Genomic DNA, 15101 nt, shown 5'->3' with positions numbered 1-15101 from the left:
TGCAGGCCAGGCAGGGGGAGAGGTGGACCAGGCCAGGCAGGGGATTGACCTGGGGCAGTTCACTTCTGCACCCGCAAGGAAAACAGATTTAATCATATCTTGTTCTTTCCCGCTCTACGAGTACAGCTGCTGCCCTCAGCATTTTGATCTGGCAACACAAGCAGGTTTATAGATGCTGTACTATGGCCATGGTAGATGACTGCGTGCCTAGGACAAAGTCTTGCTCTTCCTATGGGGATTGTCAGGTTTCAGAAATTCTATGACAATGGAATTCAACTCAATGCACACACGCAACATGCCACAACATGTGGCCCTTTACTGTAACTCATGAAATGCAAGTCGTCCCCCACACACAGCTAACACAGACGCAAACCATTTACATTTTAAAGTTATTTTTAATATTCTTTGCCTTAATCGTAAATTGGGAATCAACCGTTTTCAGATCTGAAATACATTAGACAGCAGATACACACTGTACATGAGAAGTGTCTGCTATTCTAAGGACTTGCTACATGATTCTGTCAGCCATCTTGATGGAGTGACTATTAAACAATAGGGTATTTCCTTATTTAACTCTGCATTGTTGGTTAAGGGGTAAGCATTTCACGGTAAAGTCTACACCTGTTTTATTCGGCACAAATTAACATTTGATTTGACATAAGAGATTTAAACCGAGACAAAAAAAACTTTTCCAAGTATTTGACATACAGTACTAGTGCAACTTATAATAAAATGTACTTTACATGTTGCAACTTAAGTCATGACTGATGCTGTTCATGTTAAACAAAAAAAGGAAGACAAAGGATTAAATAGAAGTGATGACTTCATCCTACAACTTGTTGTTCGTAAGCACTGCTTCTGAGGGATGCAGATAGAGAATAAACTCACTGTAGTGGATATACGTTATTAGATCAATTCTGAGGTTATTGTAGGCCTTTCTTGTAGTAAAACAACCAAATCGCCCCACCAGTGGCCTTATGGGTGGAATGTTATTAATATTTTTCATAATTAATAAACATTATTTCATTATATTTCAGTCTTCTGTGATGTATATAAAAGTGTAATATTAGGATGCAAACTCAAAATGTAATACATTTCAACTAGATCTGACATGGTTCAGGTGTCTTCTTGTTTTAAGCCCATAACCTTGTGTGTGAGGTGTAGACTTTTCAAAGTAGATCTGTTTCAGACTACCAAGAAACACTGTGACCCTGATTTAGCCCACTGCAGTAAATCCATCCATCCTACTAGCTGTGTGAGCTGTGAGTTTGGCCTCCAGAAGCATAACTATTGTCTGGTCAGCACTTCCTTTACACAACGAGACCATAATTCACCTGGAAAAGGATTACAGGTGTGAAAGGGTTCCTCAAAAGGAATAAAAAGTCAATCCAAAGAGGAATCTATGCACAAACCTAATATCGAACTTCAATGTCAGTCAAAACCTCTTCAAAAAGGGCAATATTTACATTTTAAATGTGTTGTATCTTTCAACCACAAAGTAAAATGGAGACAAAGAATAACTGTTGAAAAAAAAAAAAACATGATTTCTTCCTGAAATAAGGACTGAGATTAACATTATGATTAATATTGCTAGGAAACCAGGCACCATTTACCAGAGGGTGGTGCAGTCTGCCCAACGCATGAATGGGGGAACACTGCCTGCCCTCCAGGACACCTACACCACCCGATGTCACAGGAAGGCCAAAAAGATCATCAAGGACAACAACCACCCGAGCCACTGCCTGTTCACCCTGCTATCATCCAGAAGGTAAGGTCAGTACAGGTGCATCAAAGCAGGGACCGAGAGACTGAAAAACAGCTTCTATCTCAAGGCCATTAGACTGTTAAACAGCCATCACTAGCCGGGTACCACCCAGTTACTCAACCCTGCACCTTAGAGGCTGCTGCCCTATATACATAGACTAACTGGTCACTTTAACAATGGAACACTAGTCACTTTAATAAATGTTTAAATACTGTTTAACTCATTTCAGATGTATATACTGTATTCTACTCTTACTGTGTTTTAGTCAATGCCACTCCAACATTGCTTGTCCGAATATTGACATATTTCTTACTTCCATTCTTTTAGATGTGTGTATTGTTGTGAATTGTTAGATACTACTGCACTGTTGGAGCTAGGAACACAAGCATTTCGCTACACCAGCGATAACATCTGCTAAACATGTGTTAATGTGACCAAAATTTTAAATGTACATATCCAGACCAGTGATGCTGCTTACACCTCTAGTGTCCTTCTGACAGCAGCAATGGTGTGTCCGTATGTGTATGTCATTTTAAGGACACTGCTGGCTAAAGGGGGTAAAAAACAAACATATGTAGTGGCTGGGCCACTATAGTGAACATGTTGATGGGCTTCAGGGTGAGGGACACACATTTAGCAGGTGGCTATCAAGCCCCGAGGTCTCCATCACACCGATTTAGGACCGGTTGTCTACTCTAAATCAGACCTTTCAGACTACAGATGACCATATGATAATCCGACATGAAAACACTGATGATGGGGAAAAGGCTAAAGAAGTCAATTTGATGCGAGTCAACGCATCACAACTTCAACATAAGCAACGATCCGTCTGAACACTCACCTCCACTGTACAACCAAGAGACTCCCAAGTCCTAGGAGGATTTAACGAGAAGTAATGTGTACTAAAGTCAACTTTCTACAGTATAACAGTAAGCATCATTTCCCTTTCCTTTCTGCATCCGTCCTCTATGGAGCAGCTAATGTCCTGTCATCAGCCGTCCTTCACCGGGGTCTCTTTGTCTCGCTAATAATATGACATCTCTCTGTGAGGGACATGAGCTGTTAGGGGAAATAGCTCCCAACGCAGAGAAGACAGTTTGCATTATTCACAAGGCTTCAGAGGTTTCGAGTGAAGTTAAACTGGACAAATAAATAGCAATACATGGCAGTGAAGAGTCCAAAAGGCACCTAACGAAGGATAGAGACATAAACATGATGAAAACAAGGCAGCGAGCAAGATTGGCACAAACAAAAGCCCCCCACCGCAGGGGAACGAAAAGTGAATTAGGGATTATCAAATTGGCAAACAGAAAAAGGGTGAAAAAACCTTATCAAAACAAAGATGAGGAAAAGAAGCAACAGATAAGCACAAAAACACTCCAATTTCCACAAGCGCAGCATCATTCAATGCAATCGCTCAAACTCAGAAGACGATGCAGCACAATCCATTCCCACAATGCAATTTGGTTTCAAAGAGATGATGGACCCATCGGGCGCCAGAGAAAACTACTTCCCTAAAGGAAAAGAGATGTAAGCTGATTCTGAAGTCCTCGGTCTATGGCTTATGAGACGCATAACGAGTAGAGATTGACTTGAGTGTATTTAGTGTGCAGCGAGTTCAGCCTGCGGTACAGTAGCTAGCATTTTCTTAGCTAATTTTGTTTTATAAACAAGTAAAGGTTATTGCAGGTTGCACTTGGCAGTCCAGTGCTCCTAGTACACTGAGCAGAGTGGTACTCTGTGTGGCTGCTGAGAGGGACTAGAGAGCAGTGTAGAAGGGCTGGATGAAATAGGCGGGGCTAAGGTGACCGTCGGGTGGTGGTTAGTGGGCTTGGGATTGTGACTGACACAGGAAGTGGTCACCAGTAGAAGGAGCGGGACAGGAAGTTGGCGGCTGTGCTGAGCCAGCCCACGCCATCTGTGATGGAGCCAACGCGCGTCACGGCCTTGTCCTGCTCCTGAGACGGGCTTTCCTCCTCAGGGAGGTAGTCTGGGATGTCCTCGTTGTGCTCCACCACTGCTTCCTCTGCACCCTCCTGGAATGGAAGCATCAGCTGGGGGGGAGAAAGACAACAGGGAATAGTTCAGAATCCCTAACTAGTGGCAAACTGGGTTGATATAAAAAAAATATAGTGAAGACAACAAAACCAAGATCAGGCAACCGCAAACTATTCTCGACCTCTAGTGCCAAGTCTGAAACATAAGTGAACCAGCTCTTCCACCTGCTGGTCAGCAGGGGAACAGCAGCAGGTCAGTGAGGAGCTGTGGCTCCTGTTGAGAAATCTCCCCCCAGCCTGCCATCACAGTGACCAGGGGGAGGGGAGCAGTGGTCTAGTCTAATTTAACTACTTCAGTTCCTTGTGTTACTAATGTTTTTATCCTATCATCCTCAAGTATGTTTTATTGTATTCTGCATGTTTGGGAAGGGCCCCTAAATAAGCATTTCACTGTTATGCTTCGTAAACAACAGGTGTAGACTGTGACATAACATTTGATGGGTGTAGGGGGTTCATGGGGTTAGATTCCCTATAGATACAGGGTGTCGTGACACACTGCTTCGAGGGCTTGCTGGGATTGGTCATGTGACTAGGCGGTGAGTAACGCCCTAAGGAACAGAGAGATATGACAAGCTAAATGTCACTCCAAATAACTACCATCCCCAGCACAGAAATACAGAAGCAACTCCAACAATATGGGTTGGCAAAGAGCTCTACCATGCCTACTCCCACTGGGTGTGGACCTTTTGAGTTAGAGAATATAACCCACCACAAAGACTTGCCCTGTCAGGTAACAGGGCAACCGGTCACAGTTGAGATTTTTGAATCACGTTTGAAAATTCACCTTTTTCAGCCTGGTCTTTAATAAATTATTTTACAGTTATATAGCTTGGCCTTTAAGACAATGGTTTCACTATTATTTTAGAAAAGTTTTTTTGATTGTTCTTTCATTAATATATTTTATTACCTTCAGGTTTTTAAAATCTTGTTCATTTTACTATAAAATGTTGCGATTTCAAATGCACTTTAAATAAAGTTGAGTTTGATTTGAGTACTATCCCTCCTTCTACTCACCTCTCCTCCATCCTCTCCCTTCACCACCTGTGCAGCCTTCATCACCTTGGTGGAGTTGATCGCCGTGCCCAGTGCCTGAGGAACACAAAGATGCGCGGTCTTTGTATAACACATTTGTAACCAAAACAACTGACGTTTTAAACTCTTCTTCTCTGGCCAGAGTGCAGTGTTTAATGGATGGAGCGTGCCTGTGTGGTCGTACTCACCTCAGCCTTGATGTCAGAGCGGATCCTGACCACACATCTCTTCACAGCCATCTGGAAGGTGAAGCTGATCACCCCCCGGATCTTCAACAGGGCCTCCTCACACAGACTTCTACGAGTCTGAGAGATGGCGGGGGGGGGAATAAACAAAATGAGAGGACGAGAAAAGACAATATTGATGTGAAAGCAGCGCCGGATACAAATGTAACCATCTACGTTCTATTCATGTGAAGGGGTTTCATGTTACATTACATTTACAGCAGCAACATAACAATCAACATGACATTTCAAAAGAGCTCATTGTCATTGTCCTGTGTGTGTGGCGATATGAGTGGTGTGTCACAGTCTGTCTGGTGTAATGTGATCAGGGACAGGTGCAGCTCTCCTGTGGTGTGGTATTCAGGTCTGATCTCCAACACCCTGCTGTTCAATGGCTGACATTTACAACACTGACCTACACTCCCTGACAACCTGCGTTAACACTATGTGGTCACCGTGACAACAGAGCAACAATATGCCTGTCTCAGGGGTTCTAGTGGTGGTGACTTCTCGAAATGTGTTAGCCTATCGCAATAAAGAACACAGGTTTGATTCCTCACCCATTTTGATTCCTGTGAGACACATTAAGGCCAGAAGCCATGAAGCAAAAAAACAGTTTGGAATCCAGCCTGGATTTTTGGTTTGGCAAACTGATCTCCTCAGGTGTCACCACCATCCACTCACCGAGTCATCCAGGCCGTCGATGTGCAGCACCACAGTCTTGGCCTTCTTGTTGGTGGAGCCCAGGAAGAAGTGAGCCTTGCGTCTGCAGGAGGCAGCCTCAGCCTGCTCTGCCTCATTACCAGCTGCCTGCAGAATCTCATAGATTTCAGACGCCAGCAGCTTGGTCTCCCCTGGGGAGCTGCCCCTGAGAGATGGGAGAAAGAACAAGAGGTTAAGTATAAAACAATTCATTTTCAAATCATTATGTGGACAGTTCTCTCAGGAAACAAAGGCATACTTGCTGTTGTTAGAGGTTTTTTTAAAATATTTTTTTACAGTCATTTTAAAAACCTTAACTTCTTCGTCATGTCAAGTACTCTCCTCAAATCCAGACAAGGGCAAGATGGTAGCAATGAATCCAAGTCAAAAAGAAAGTGGACATACACAGTAAAAAGTATCCATGTCTACTAAGTCTCTTTGTACCACACGACGACGGCGGTCTCCGTTACAGTTGAGTGTCCTGTCCTCGGTGGTCTGGGCCTGTCCAGGTCTCTCTCAGAGCCCACTGGACTGAGTGGTTGATATTTCTAAAGGTCGTCGCTCTGCCAGACAAACTGCACGCTAAGAGAGCTGTCCAGCTGCATGAGGGGGGGGGGTCCCCATACGCCTACAGAGAGCCACTGTGACAGGCTTGTCACTACCTAACCTTTCTACTGTATAAATAGACAGCCCTGTTGAAGGAGAAATTACCACACTACAATCATAAAAAACAAACATTCACAAAGGTCTCTGTCAGTCTCTAAAATGTCTAATAATTAGGCTATACTATGAAAGTATTAAAAGTCTTCTTATTTCAACAGAGAACATCAGACAGATCATAATTGAAAGAGCGAGATTGGTCAGTAAATATGATTTCTAAAGCATACGTTAGCTTGGCTAATAGAAGTACAATGCCTCCTTAGCGGACAGCATGGCTCGGCTCTAGATCAGGGATCATCAGCTAGATTCAGCCGCGGGATGATTATTCTTGAACGAATGGTCGGGGGTCGGAACATAATTATAAATCATTTGTAGACTGCAAATTGACCGCAAGAAGCCTGAACAGATAATATTTGACTAAAACATAATAATAGCAAACCTTATCGCTTGCTCTCATATACAGAAATACACACACACACTTCTGTATATTGCTATTATATATATATATATATATATATATATATATATATATATATATATATATATATATATATATATATATAGTGCATTCAGAAAGTGTTCAGACCCCTTGACTTTTTCCACATTTTGTTAAATTACAGCATCAATCTACACACAATACCCCATAATGACAAAGCAAAAACAGAATTTTAGTATTGTTGGAAAATGTATTAAAAACAAAACACTGAAATAATATATTTACAGAAGTATTCAGACCCTTTACTATGAGACTCAAAATTGAGCTCATGTGCATCCTGTTTCCATTGATCATCCTTGAGATGTTTCTACAACTTGATTGGAGTCCACCTGTGGTAAATTCAATTGATTGGATATGATTTGGAAAAGCACACACCTGTCTATTTAAGGTCCCACAGTTGACAGTGCATGTCAGAGCAAAAACCAAGCCATGAGGTGTAAGAAATTGTCCGTAGAGCTCCTAGACAGGATTGTGTCGAGCCACAGATCCGGGGAAGGGTACTAAAAAATGTCTGCAGCATTGAAGATCCCCAAGAACACAGTGTCCTCGATCATTCTTAAATGGGAGAAGTTTAGAACCACCAAAACTCTTCCAAGAGCTGGCCGCCCGGCCAAACTGAGCAATTGGGGGAGAAGGACCTTCGTCAGGGAGGTGATCAAGAACCTGATGGTCATTCTGACAGAGCTCTAGAACTCCTCTGTGGAGATGGGAGATCCTTCCAGAAGGACAACCATCTCTGCAGCACTCCACCAATCAGGTCTTTACAGTAGAGTGGCCAGACGGAAGCCACTCCTCAGTAAAAGGCACATGACAGCCCGCTTGGAGTTTGCCAAAAGGCACCGAAAGGACTCTCAGACCATAAGAAACAAGATTCTCTGGTCTGATGAAACCAAGATTGAACCTTTTTGCCTGAATGCCAAGCATCACATCAGGATGAAACCTGGCACCATCCCTATGGTGAAGCGGTGGCAACATCATGCTGTGGGGATGTTTTTCAGCGGCAGGGACTGCGAGACTAGTCAGGAGAGAGGGAAATATGAACGGAGTAAAGTACAGAGATCCTTGATGAAAACCTGCTCCAAAGTGCTCATGATCTCAGACAGGTGGCGAAGGTTCACCTTCCAACAGGACAATGACCCTAAGCACAGAGCCAAGACAACGCAGGAGTGGCTTCGGGACAAGTCTCTGAATGTCCTTGAGTGGCCCAGCCAGAGACCGGACTTGAACCCAATCGAACATCTCTGAAAATAGTTGTGCAGCAATGCTCCCCGTCCAACCTGACAGAGCTTGAGAGGATCTGCAGAGAAGAATTGGAGAAACTCCCCAAATACAGGTGTGCCAAGCTTGTAGCGTCATAGCCAACAAGACTTGAGGCTATAATCGCTGCCAAATGTGCTTCAACAAAGTAAAGGGTCTGATGTTTTTTTATTTTTTGTAAATTAGCAACAATGTCTAAAAACCTGTTTTTGCTTTGTTATTATGGGGTAGTGTGTGTAGATTGATGAGGGGAAAAATTATGTAATCAATTTTAGAATAAGGCTGTAACCTAACAAAATGTGGAAAAAGTCTGAATACTTTCCGAATGGACTAGACAACCTTGCACAAGCTACACGGTACCACTTGCACAAGCTACACGGTACCACTTGCACAAGCTACACGGTACCACTTGCACAAGCTACACGGTACCACTTGCACAAGCTACACGGTACCACTTGCACAAGCTACACGGTACCACTTGCACAAGCTACACGGTACCACTTGCACAAGCTACACGGTACCACTTGCACAAGCTACACGGTACCACATGCACAAGCTACACGGTACCACATGCACAAGCTACACGGTACCACTTGCACAAGCTACACGGTACCACTTGCACAAGCTACACGGTACCACTTGCACAAGCTACACGGTACCACTTGCACAAGCTACACGGTACCACTTGCACAAGCTACACGGTACCACTTGCACAAGCTACACGGTATCACTTGAACAAGCTACACGGTATCACTTGAACAAGCTACACGGTACCACTTGCACAAGCTACACGGTATCACTTGCACAAGCTACACGGTACCACTTGCACAAGCTACACGGTATCACTTGCACAAGCTACACGGTATCACTTGAACAAGCTACACGGTATCACTTGAACAAGCTACACGGTATCACTTGCACAAGCTACACGGTATCACTTGCACAAGCTACACGGTATCACTTGCACAAGCTACACGATATCACTACCAATTTTCATTGAAAGACTCGAAACAGTTTTAAAATAAAATGAATCCCCACACAGAGTGTAACAGCAGAGCCTTGGGACTGGACTGGTGTTAACACCAACATAGTGACATTTCGCTAGCCTGTCCCTCCCTTAAGTCTTGTGTTCACACTCTCTCCAGCCATGAACGACCTCTACCCAAGGTCAGGGTGTGTAGAATGGGAGCAGGGGGAGCCGGTGTGACCACAGGGCCCTTCTTGACAGGGCCTGTCACTAGCTGAAGTGACTGGCTGGTTAGCTCCAGGCCCAAGGGTCAGTCTCAGAGAGTTGGGCCCTAGGAGAAGATCATACAGCCTGGTATGGACCTGCCAACCGCTGGCATATCTCCATCTTAGTGCCAGTGATAAGCAGCAGTCGTAATGCCAAACACCCTCCAGATACTCTCACCCAACAACCCGATCTGGAGCATCACACACACATCTAAAGACTAGAGAGCCGTCTCTGGATGACCACTATGTGTCGGCCATTTTGGTTTAGCAAGGTACCCAAAGGTGGCTCATTTATACCCTCACCTCCCTCCTATAACTCTTCCCCAGGTTGTTGCTGTAAAGGAAAATATGTTCTCAGTCAACTGATAAAAATAAGGGTCAATCAATTAAAACAGGAGGGCTTCCTAAATAATAAAGGGTATATAGTAAGGGTAAATTAAATTGTAATTGTTTTATTCCTGGCTAAATGGCATTCAATTGACATGAACATGACAGACGCAGTTACGAAAGTGTAGATCTTGGCTGCATAACAGTCCTTGAGCGAAATACCTGGCAACCCTAACATTGTTCAGCATTTAACAAAAACCAGTGAGGACACTGACTAGATTAATTGTGATATTTAAAAAAAACAAGTGGCAGGTTGCATTAAATCCCTCAATGTGTGGAAACAGCAAATTAATTGTTTACAGACCCACTTTAATTCAGAATTAATCAAATTCATCCTTACATGTCAACCTTAGACAACCTTCCTGTCCAGAACATTTGCAAACATGCACATATTGCCTGCTGAAAGCAAGAGAAATACTAGGATGAGGTTTAAGTGAAAAGTGCACAGTATGCTTCCATGTGTGTGTGTCTGCTCATTCTGATGCAGTGCAGTGATGGTGATGGGGAGGGGACTTACTTCTGCATGACATTCTGCAGACTCAGCATCATGCCCAGCTCTCCCTTCATCTTCTCTCTGTTGGTCCGACATTCTGCCAGGTAGCGCACTGCCTGGAAGGACAAGGGAAACCATTACCTCAAACTGACCTATCTTTGGTTTTATGTCTGTCAGGGAACACAGTGTTTCCCCTAGGACTTTTTTTCAGTAGTGGTGGCAACGGTTGAGGCTGCTGCTACTGTGGAAGGGGGGGGGGGGGGGTTGCATTGGTAGTAGCGGCAAGGGGTGGGGGGGTAGAAAATAGGGGAAACACTGGAGTGTGTGTTAAAAATCAGACAAGCAATGAAGCATACACACAAACACGCACCACACACGGCTAAGCAGCCAACCAGCCACTTACACAGTACTTGCTCTCGCTGCAAGTATGTGTGTGTTGCATAACCAATGCAAGCACGCAACAAGTACAGTGTCCAGGTCACCACTAAATAAGAACTATTATATAAACCACTCAGATGTGTGTGCGGATTCTTGGAGATGTGCCTGAGAACACACCATCACTCTAACCTGTCCTGACACAACTGGACAGCAGGGGGGGGTGGGGGGCACATGACAAGAACACACAAACCACCTCACTTTTAGAACCCCTCGAGAGGACAGCTACATAACTTGTGTAAATAAACTCCTCAGACTGACACTTGTTATCATGAGCAGTACGAGAATATGTGCACACTGCTGGTACACTCAAGACTAGCCTAGACCTTTCTTCCCTGTTCCAACTCCTTCTGATCAATGGATCAGGTCACATTTCTGCATAACCAGTGGTGTAAAATACTTAAGTAGTACTTTCCAGTATTTTTACTTGAGTCGTGTTTTGGGGTATCTGTACTTTACTATTTATATTTTTTGACATCTTTTACTCCACTATATTCCTAAAGAAAATAATGTACTTTCTACTCCATACATTTTCCCTGAAACCCAAAAGTAGTCGATACATGTTGAATGCTTAGCAGGCCATGAAATGTGTTTAATTTACACACTTAAAGAGAAAATCCCTGGTCATCCAGACTGCTTTTAAATTATGTCTGAGTGTTGGAGTGTGCCCCTGGCTATCCGTAAATTTAAAAAAATTATAATAATTAACGTCTGGTTTGCTTAATATAAGAATTTGAAATTATTTACACTACTACCTTTGATACTTAAAAAAATGTCAAACCAAATAATTTTACTCAAGTATTATTTTACTGGCCGACTTTCACTTTTACTTGAGTCATTTTCTATTAAGGTATCTTTACTTTTAGTCAATTATGACAACTGGGTAATTTTTCAACCACTGTGCATTACAGGGCCTGGAGCAAGGAAAACTCTTGACCTTGCATAACCAACAAAATGACCAAATGGTGGTGGATGAGCCTTACCAATAATGCTGAGTAGACGACCTGAGGGTTGGGGTGGTCCAGAAAGAGGATGAGCCCCGGTAAGCAGCCGTTGTCCTGTACTATGGCTCGTCTGTTGAGAGGGTCAGCTGCGAGATCTCGTAGCTGGTTCACCACAGTCAGCGCATCCAACTCCCTACTCATGGTGCCTCCTCTCCCAGTGCCGTGCACATCAAATCAGCCTCTTTACACTGTGTGTATAATAGGATCAAGTTAGATTTAGCTGTACAGTACCGAACATATTCATTTCAATGACATCTGTTTCGGTGACATCAGTCTCTAATGCCTTTATTTGTGGGACACTCGCTGCATGACCAAACCAACCAATTGAAAAGGGACTGCCAATAACAAATGATGTATCAATTTGTTCAAATACTGCAATCAGTATGAGCATCAGATTGTGATTTGTGAAAAACAAATCAATTTGACAAGTCACATGAAAAGCAACACCATTATTATTTTTGTCTGTAAGCCTACTAACAGAACTATGTTAAAGCAGGTTTTAAAAAAGTGCTAGTTATTTATTCGGACACTTGGCTGAAACATAAAAACGTGGCAGTCCATTACCTGTAGTGACATATTATGACACATGTTTAAACAATGAAATTATATGGTACTGTTAACGTTACAGTAGCAGGCTGTTGAGAAATGGGCCAGTACATAGTGCAGGTTAGCAAATAAGGCTCATTATGGAGGCCACAGTTACAACAAAATGCCCAACGGACCAAAACAATGCAAATATGGAGCTTTTGTTTTACTGAGAATTACCCTGAACAACCAGTATTGTTCAATATCCAAAACCGCTAGCTAGCAATCTGGTTAGCGGGCTAGCTAACCAATGTAGCTAGCTAGTTTGTCATTGCCTTTTTTTCACACTCGTTTGCATGCAAATTGAATGAATGGGTGATGGTGAATGGCCATGTTTCTAATCAGAACTGTAAGAATTAATAACGTTAGCTGGTTCCTTCACCTTGCTGTAGCATTGATTGTTGTCCACGCATAACCTCTGAAAACACGCCCAGGACAACCAGAAACACATTACTCTCTGGGCTACAGTAGCTAACGTTAGTCAGTATTAGCATATTATTACCTTTTCTCCAAGTGATCTCCCGTTATTTTGACTTTACAATGACAGCGATTATGCTAAAAAAAAGAAAGACGTTTCGGTCATACAATTTCGTCAAATAGCTAACGTTAGCTAGCTATCGCATACATTTTACGATTCATCACGGCCTCTGTGTGAAGACAGTTGATTGGACAGTTCCGTTGTGACTGTCAAGACGAAGAGCCAATCAGAGCGTTTTTTTCTGTCAGGCAGCAGGGCCAAAGATGTTAATAACTAACCCAAGATAGACCAAATCCTGTCGTTTCCAAGTTTAACAAGTGAATCATAGTGGTCAGAACAAGGAAAGAGATGGGCAGAGCCAAGCACGAGCCAGCGAGAGCCTATTTGACGCGTTCTAGCATGTGTTGCAACCTGTTCTCAGAGCATTTCGTGTTATTCTATACGTACATTTTGTTTGATATGTTATGTTTCCTATAGGTATAGTAGGTATTCATTTATGGCTGTCCATCACCCATTTCGGGTGATATGTTATGATTTACAATTTGTAATAAATCAAATCGTATTTGTCATATGCTGCGAATACAACAGGTTCTCAGAGCACCTTGCTTACTTACCAACAATGCAGTTTTAAGAAAAATACCTAAAGGAAAAATAAGAAATAAAGTAACAAATAATTAAAGAGCAGCAGTAAATTAACAATAGCGAGGCTATATACAGGGGGTACCGGGGTTAGTCGAAGTAATTGAGGTAATATACACATGTACAGTAGGTAGTTATTAAAGTGACTTATGCATAGATAATAACAGAGTAGCAACGGTGTGCATTTGATTAGATGTAGAGTAGTCTTATGGCTTGGGGGTAGAAGCTGTTTTGAAGCCTCTAGACTTGGCGCTCCAGTACAGCTTGCCGTGCGGTAGCAGAGAGAACAGTCTATGACTAGGGTGGCTGAAGTCTTTGATCATTTTTAGTGCCTTCCTCTGACACCGCCTGGTATAGAGGTCCTGGATGGCAGGAAGTTTCGCCGCAGTGATGTTCTGGGCCATACGCACTACCCTCTGTAGTGCCTTGCGGTCGGAGGCCGAGCAGTTGCCATACCAGGCAGTGCTCTCAATGATGCAGCTGTAGAACCTTTTTAGGATCTCAGGACCCATGCCAAATCTTTTCAGTCTCCTGAGGGGAAATAGGTTTTGTTGTGTCCTCTTCACAACTGTGTTACGAATTTGCAAAAAGTACAATATATTACGATTTTTTTGCTAGGTGGCTAACATTAGCTAGCTCACTAGCGTTAGCTAGTCTAAGGGTTAGGGTTAAGGGTTAGGGTTAAATTTAGGAGTTGGGTTAAAAGGTTAAGTTTAGGATTAGGGGAAGGGTTAGCAAAAAGGGTTAGGGTGAGGGGAATGGTTAGCTAACATGCTAAGTAGTTGCAAAGTATACTGAACAAAAATATAAACTCAACATGTAAAGTGTTGGCCCCAGTTTTCATAAGATGAAATAAAAGAGCCCAGAAGTTTTCCATATGCACAAAAATATTATTTACCTGAAATTGTGTGCACAAATTTGCTTACATCCCTGTTAGTGAGCATTTCTCCTTTTCCAAAACAATCCACCTGACAGGTGTGACATATCAAGAAGTTGATTAAACATGATCATTACACCTTGTGCTGGGGACAATAAAAGGCCACTCTAAAATGCGCAGTTTTGTCATACAACACAATGACACAGATGTTTCATGTTTTGAGGGAGCGTGCAATTGGCATGCTGACTGCAGGAATGTCCACCAGAGCTGTTGTTAATTTCTCTATGCTAAGTGTCCTCCCACGTTGTTTTAGAGAATTTGGCAGTCCGTCAACCGGCCTCACAACCGCACACCACATGTAACCATGGCAACCCAGAACCTCTACATCGGGCTTCTTCACATGCAGGATTGTCTGAGACCAGCCACCCGAACAACTGATGAAACTGTGTGTTTGCACTACTGAAGAATTTCTGCACAAACTGTCAGAAACCGTCTCAGGAAAGACCATCTGCCTACTTGTACTCATTGTCCTCACCAGGGTCTTGACCGGACAGCAGTTTGGCATCATAACCAACTTCAGTGGACAAATGCTCACCTTCGATGGAGAAGTGTGAACTGTAACTCAGTAGAATCTTTGAAATTGTTGCATGCTGCTTTTATATTTGTTTAGCTTAAAATGAGCAAGTAGTTGAAAAGTTGCTAATTACATAAAATGCTAAAGTTGTCTGTGATGAGATTCAAACTCGCAAACTTTGGGCTGCTAGACTTTCGCGGTCT

The 15101-nt window shown here is 43.0% G+C and overlaps 1 protein-coding gene across 2 annotated transcripts; it reads right to left on the bottom strand.

The window, feature by feature from the left end:
- Nucleotides 1-375: 375 nt before the first annotated feature.
- Nucleotides 376-13111, bottom strand: LOC110535331 (armadillo repeat-containing protein 1). Of its 2 annotated transcripts, XM_021620268.2 has the most exons (8): nucleotides 12833-13111; nucleotides 12713-12748; nucleotides 11725-11933; nucleotides 10331-10422; nucleotides 5763-5946; nucleotides 5043-5159; nucleotides 4837-4911; nucleotides 376-3819 (listed from the first exon to the last, which is right to left on the bottom strand). In XM_021620268.2, the coding sequence occupies exons 3-8, from the start codon at nucleotides 11884-11886 to the stop codon at nucleotides 3625-3627; spliced, it is 825 nt and encodes a 274-aa protein (XP_021475943.1). In that variant the 5' UTR covers nucleotides 11887-11933; nucleotides 12713-12748; nucleotides 12833-13111; the 3' UTR covers nucleotides 376-3624. The 2 variants fall into 2 exon arrangements, with proteins under 2 accessions (XP_021475943.1, XP_021475942.1); XM_021620267.2 differs by lacking the exon at nucleotides 12713-12748 and having other exon boundaries at nucleotides 12833-13104.
- Nucleotides 13112-15101: the final 1990 nt, after the last annotated feature.

The sequence above is a fragment of the Oncorhynchus mykiss genome, chromosome 11 (assembly GCF_013265735.2).
Source record: "Oncorhynchus mykiss isolate Arlee chromosome 11, USDA_OmykA_1.1, whole genome shotgun sequence".
Lineage (NCBI taxonomy): Eukaryota > Metazoa > Chordata > Actinopteri > Salmoniformes > Salmonidae > Oncorhynchus > Oncorhynchus mykiss.
This window is presented reverse-complemented; position numbering and strand designations above follow the sequence as displayed.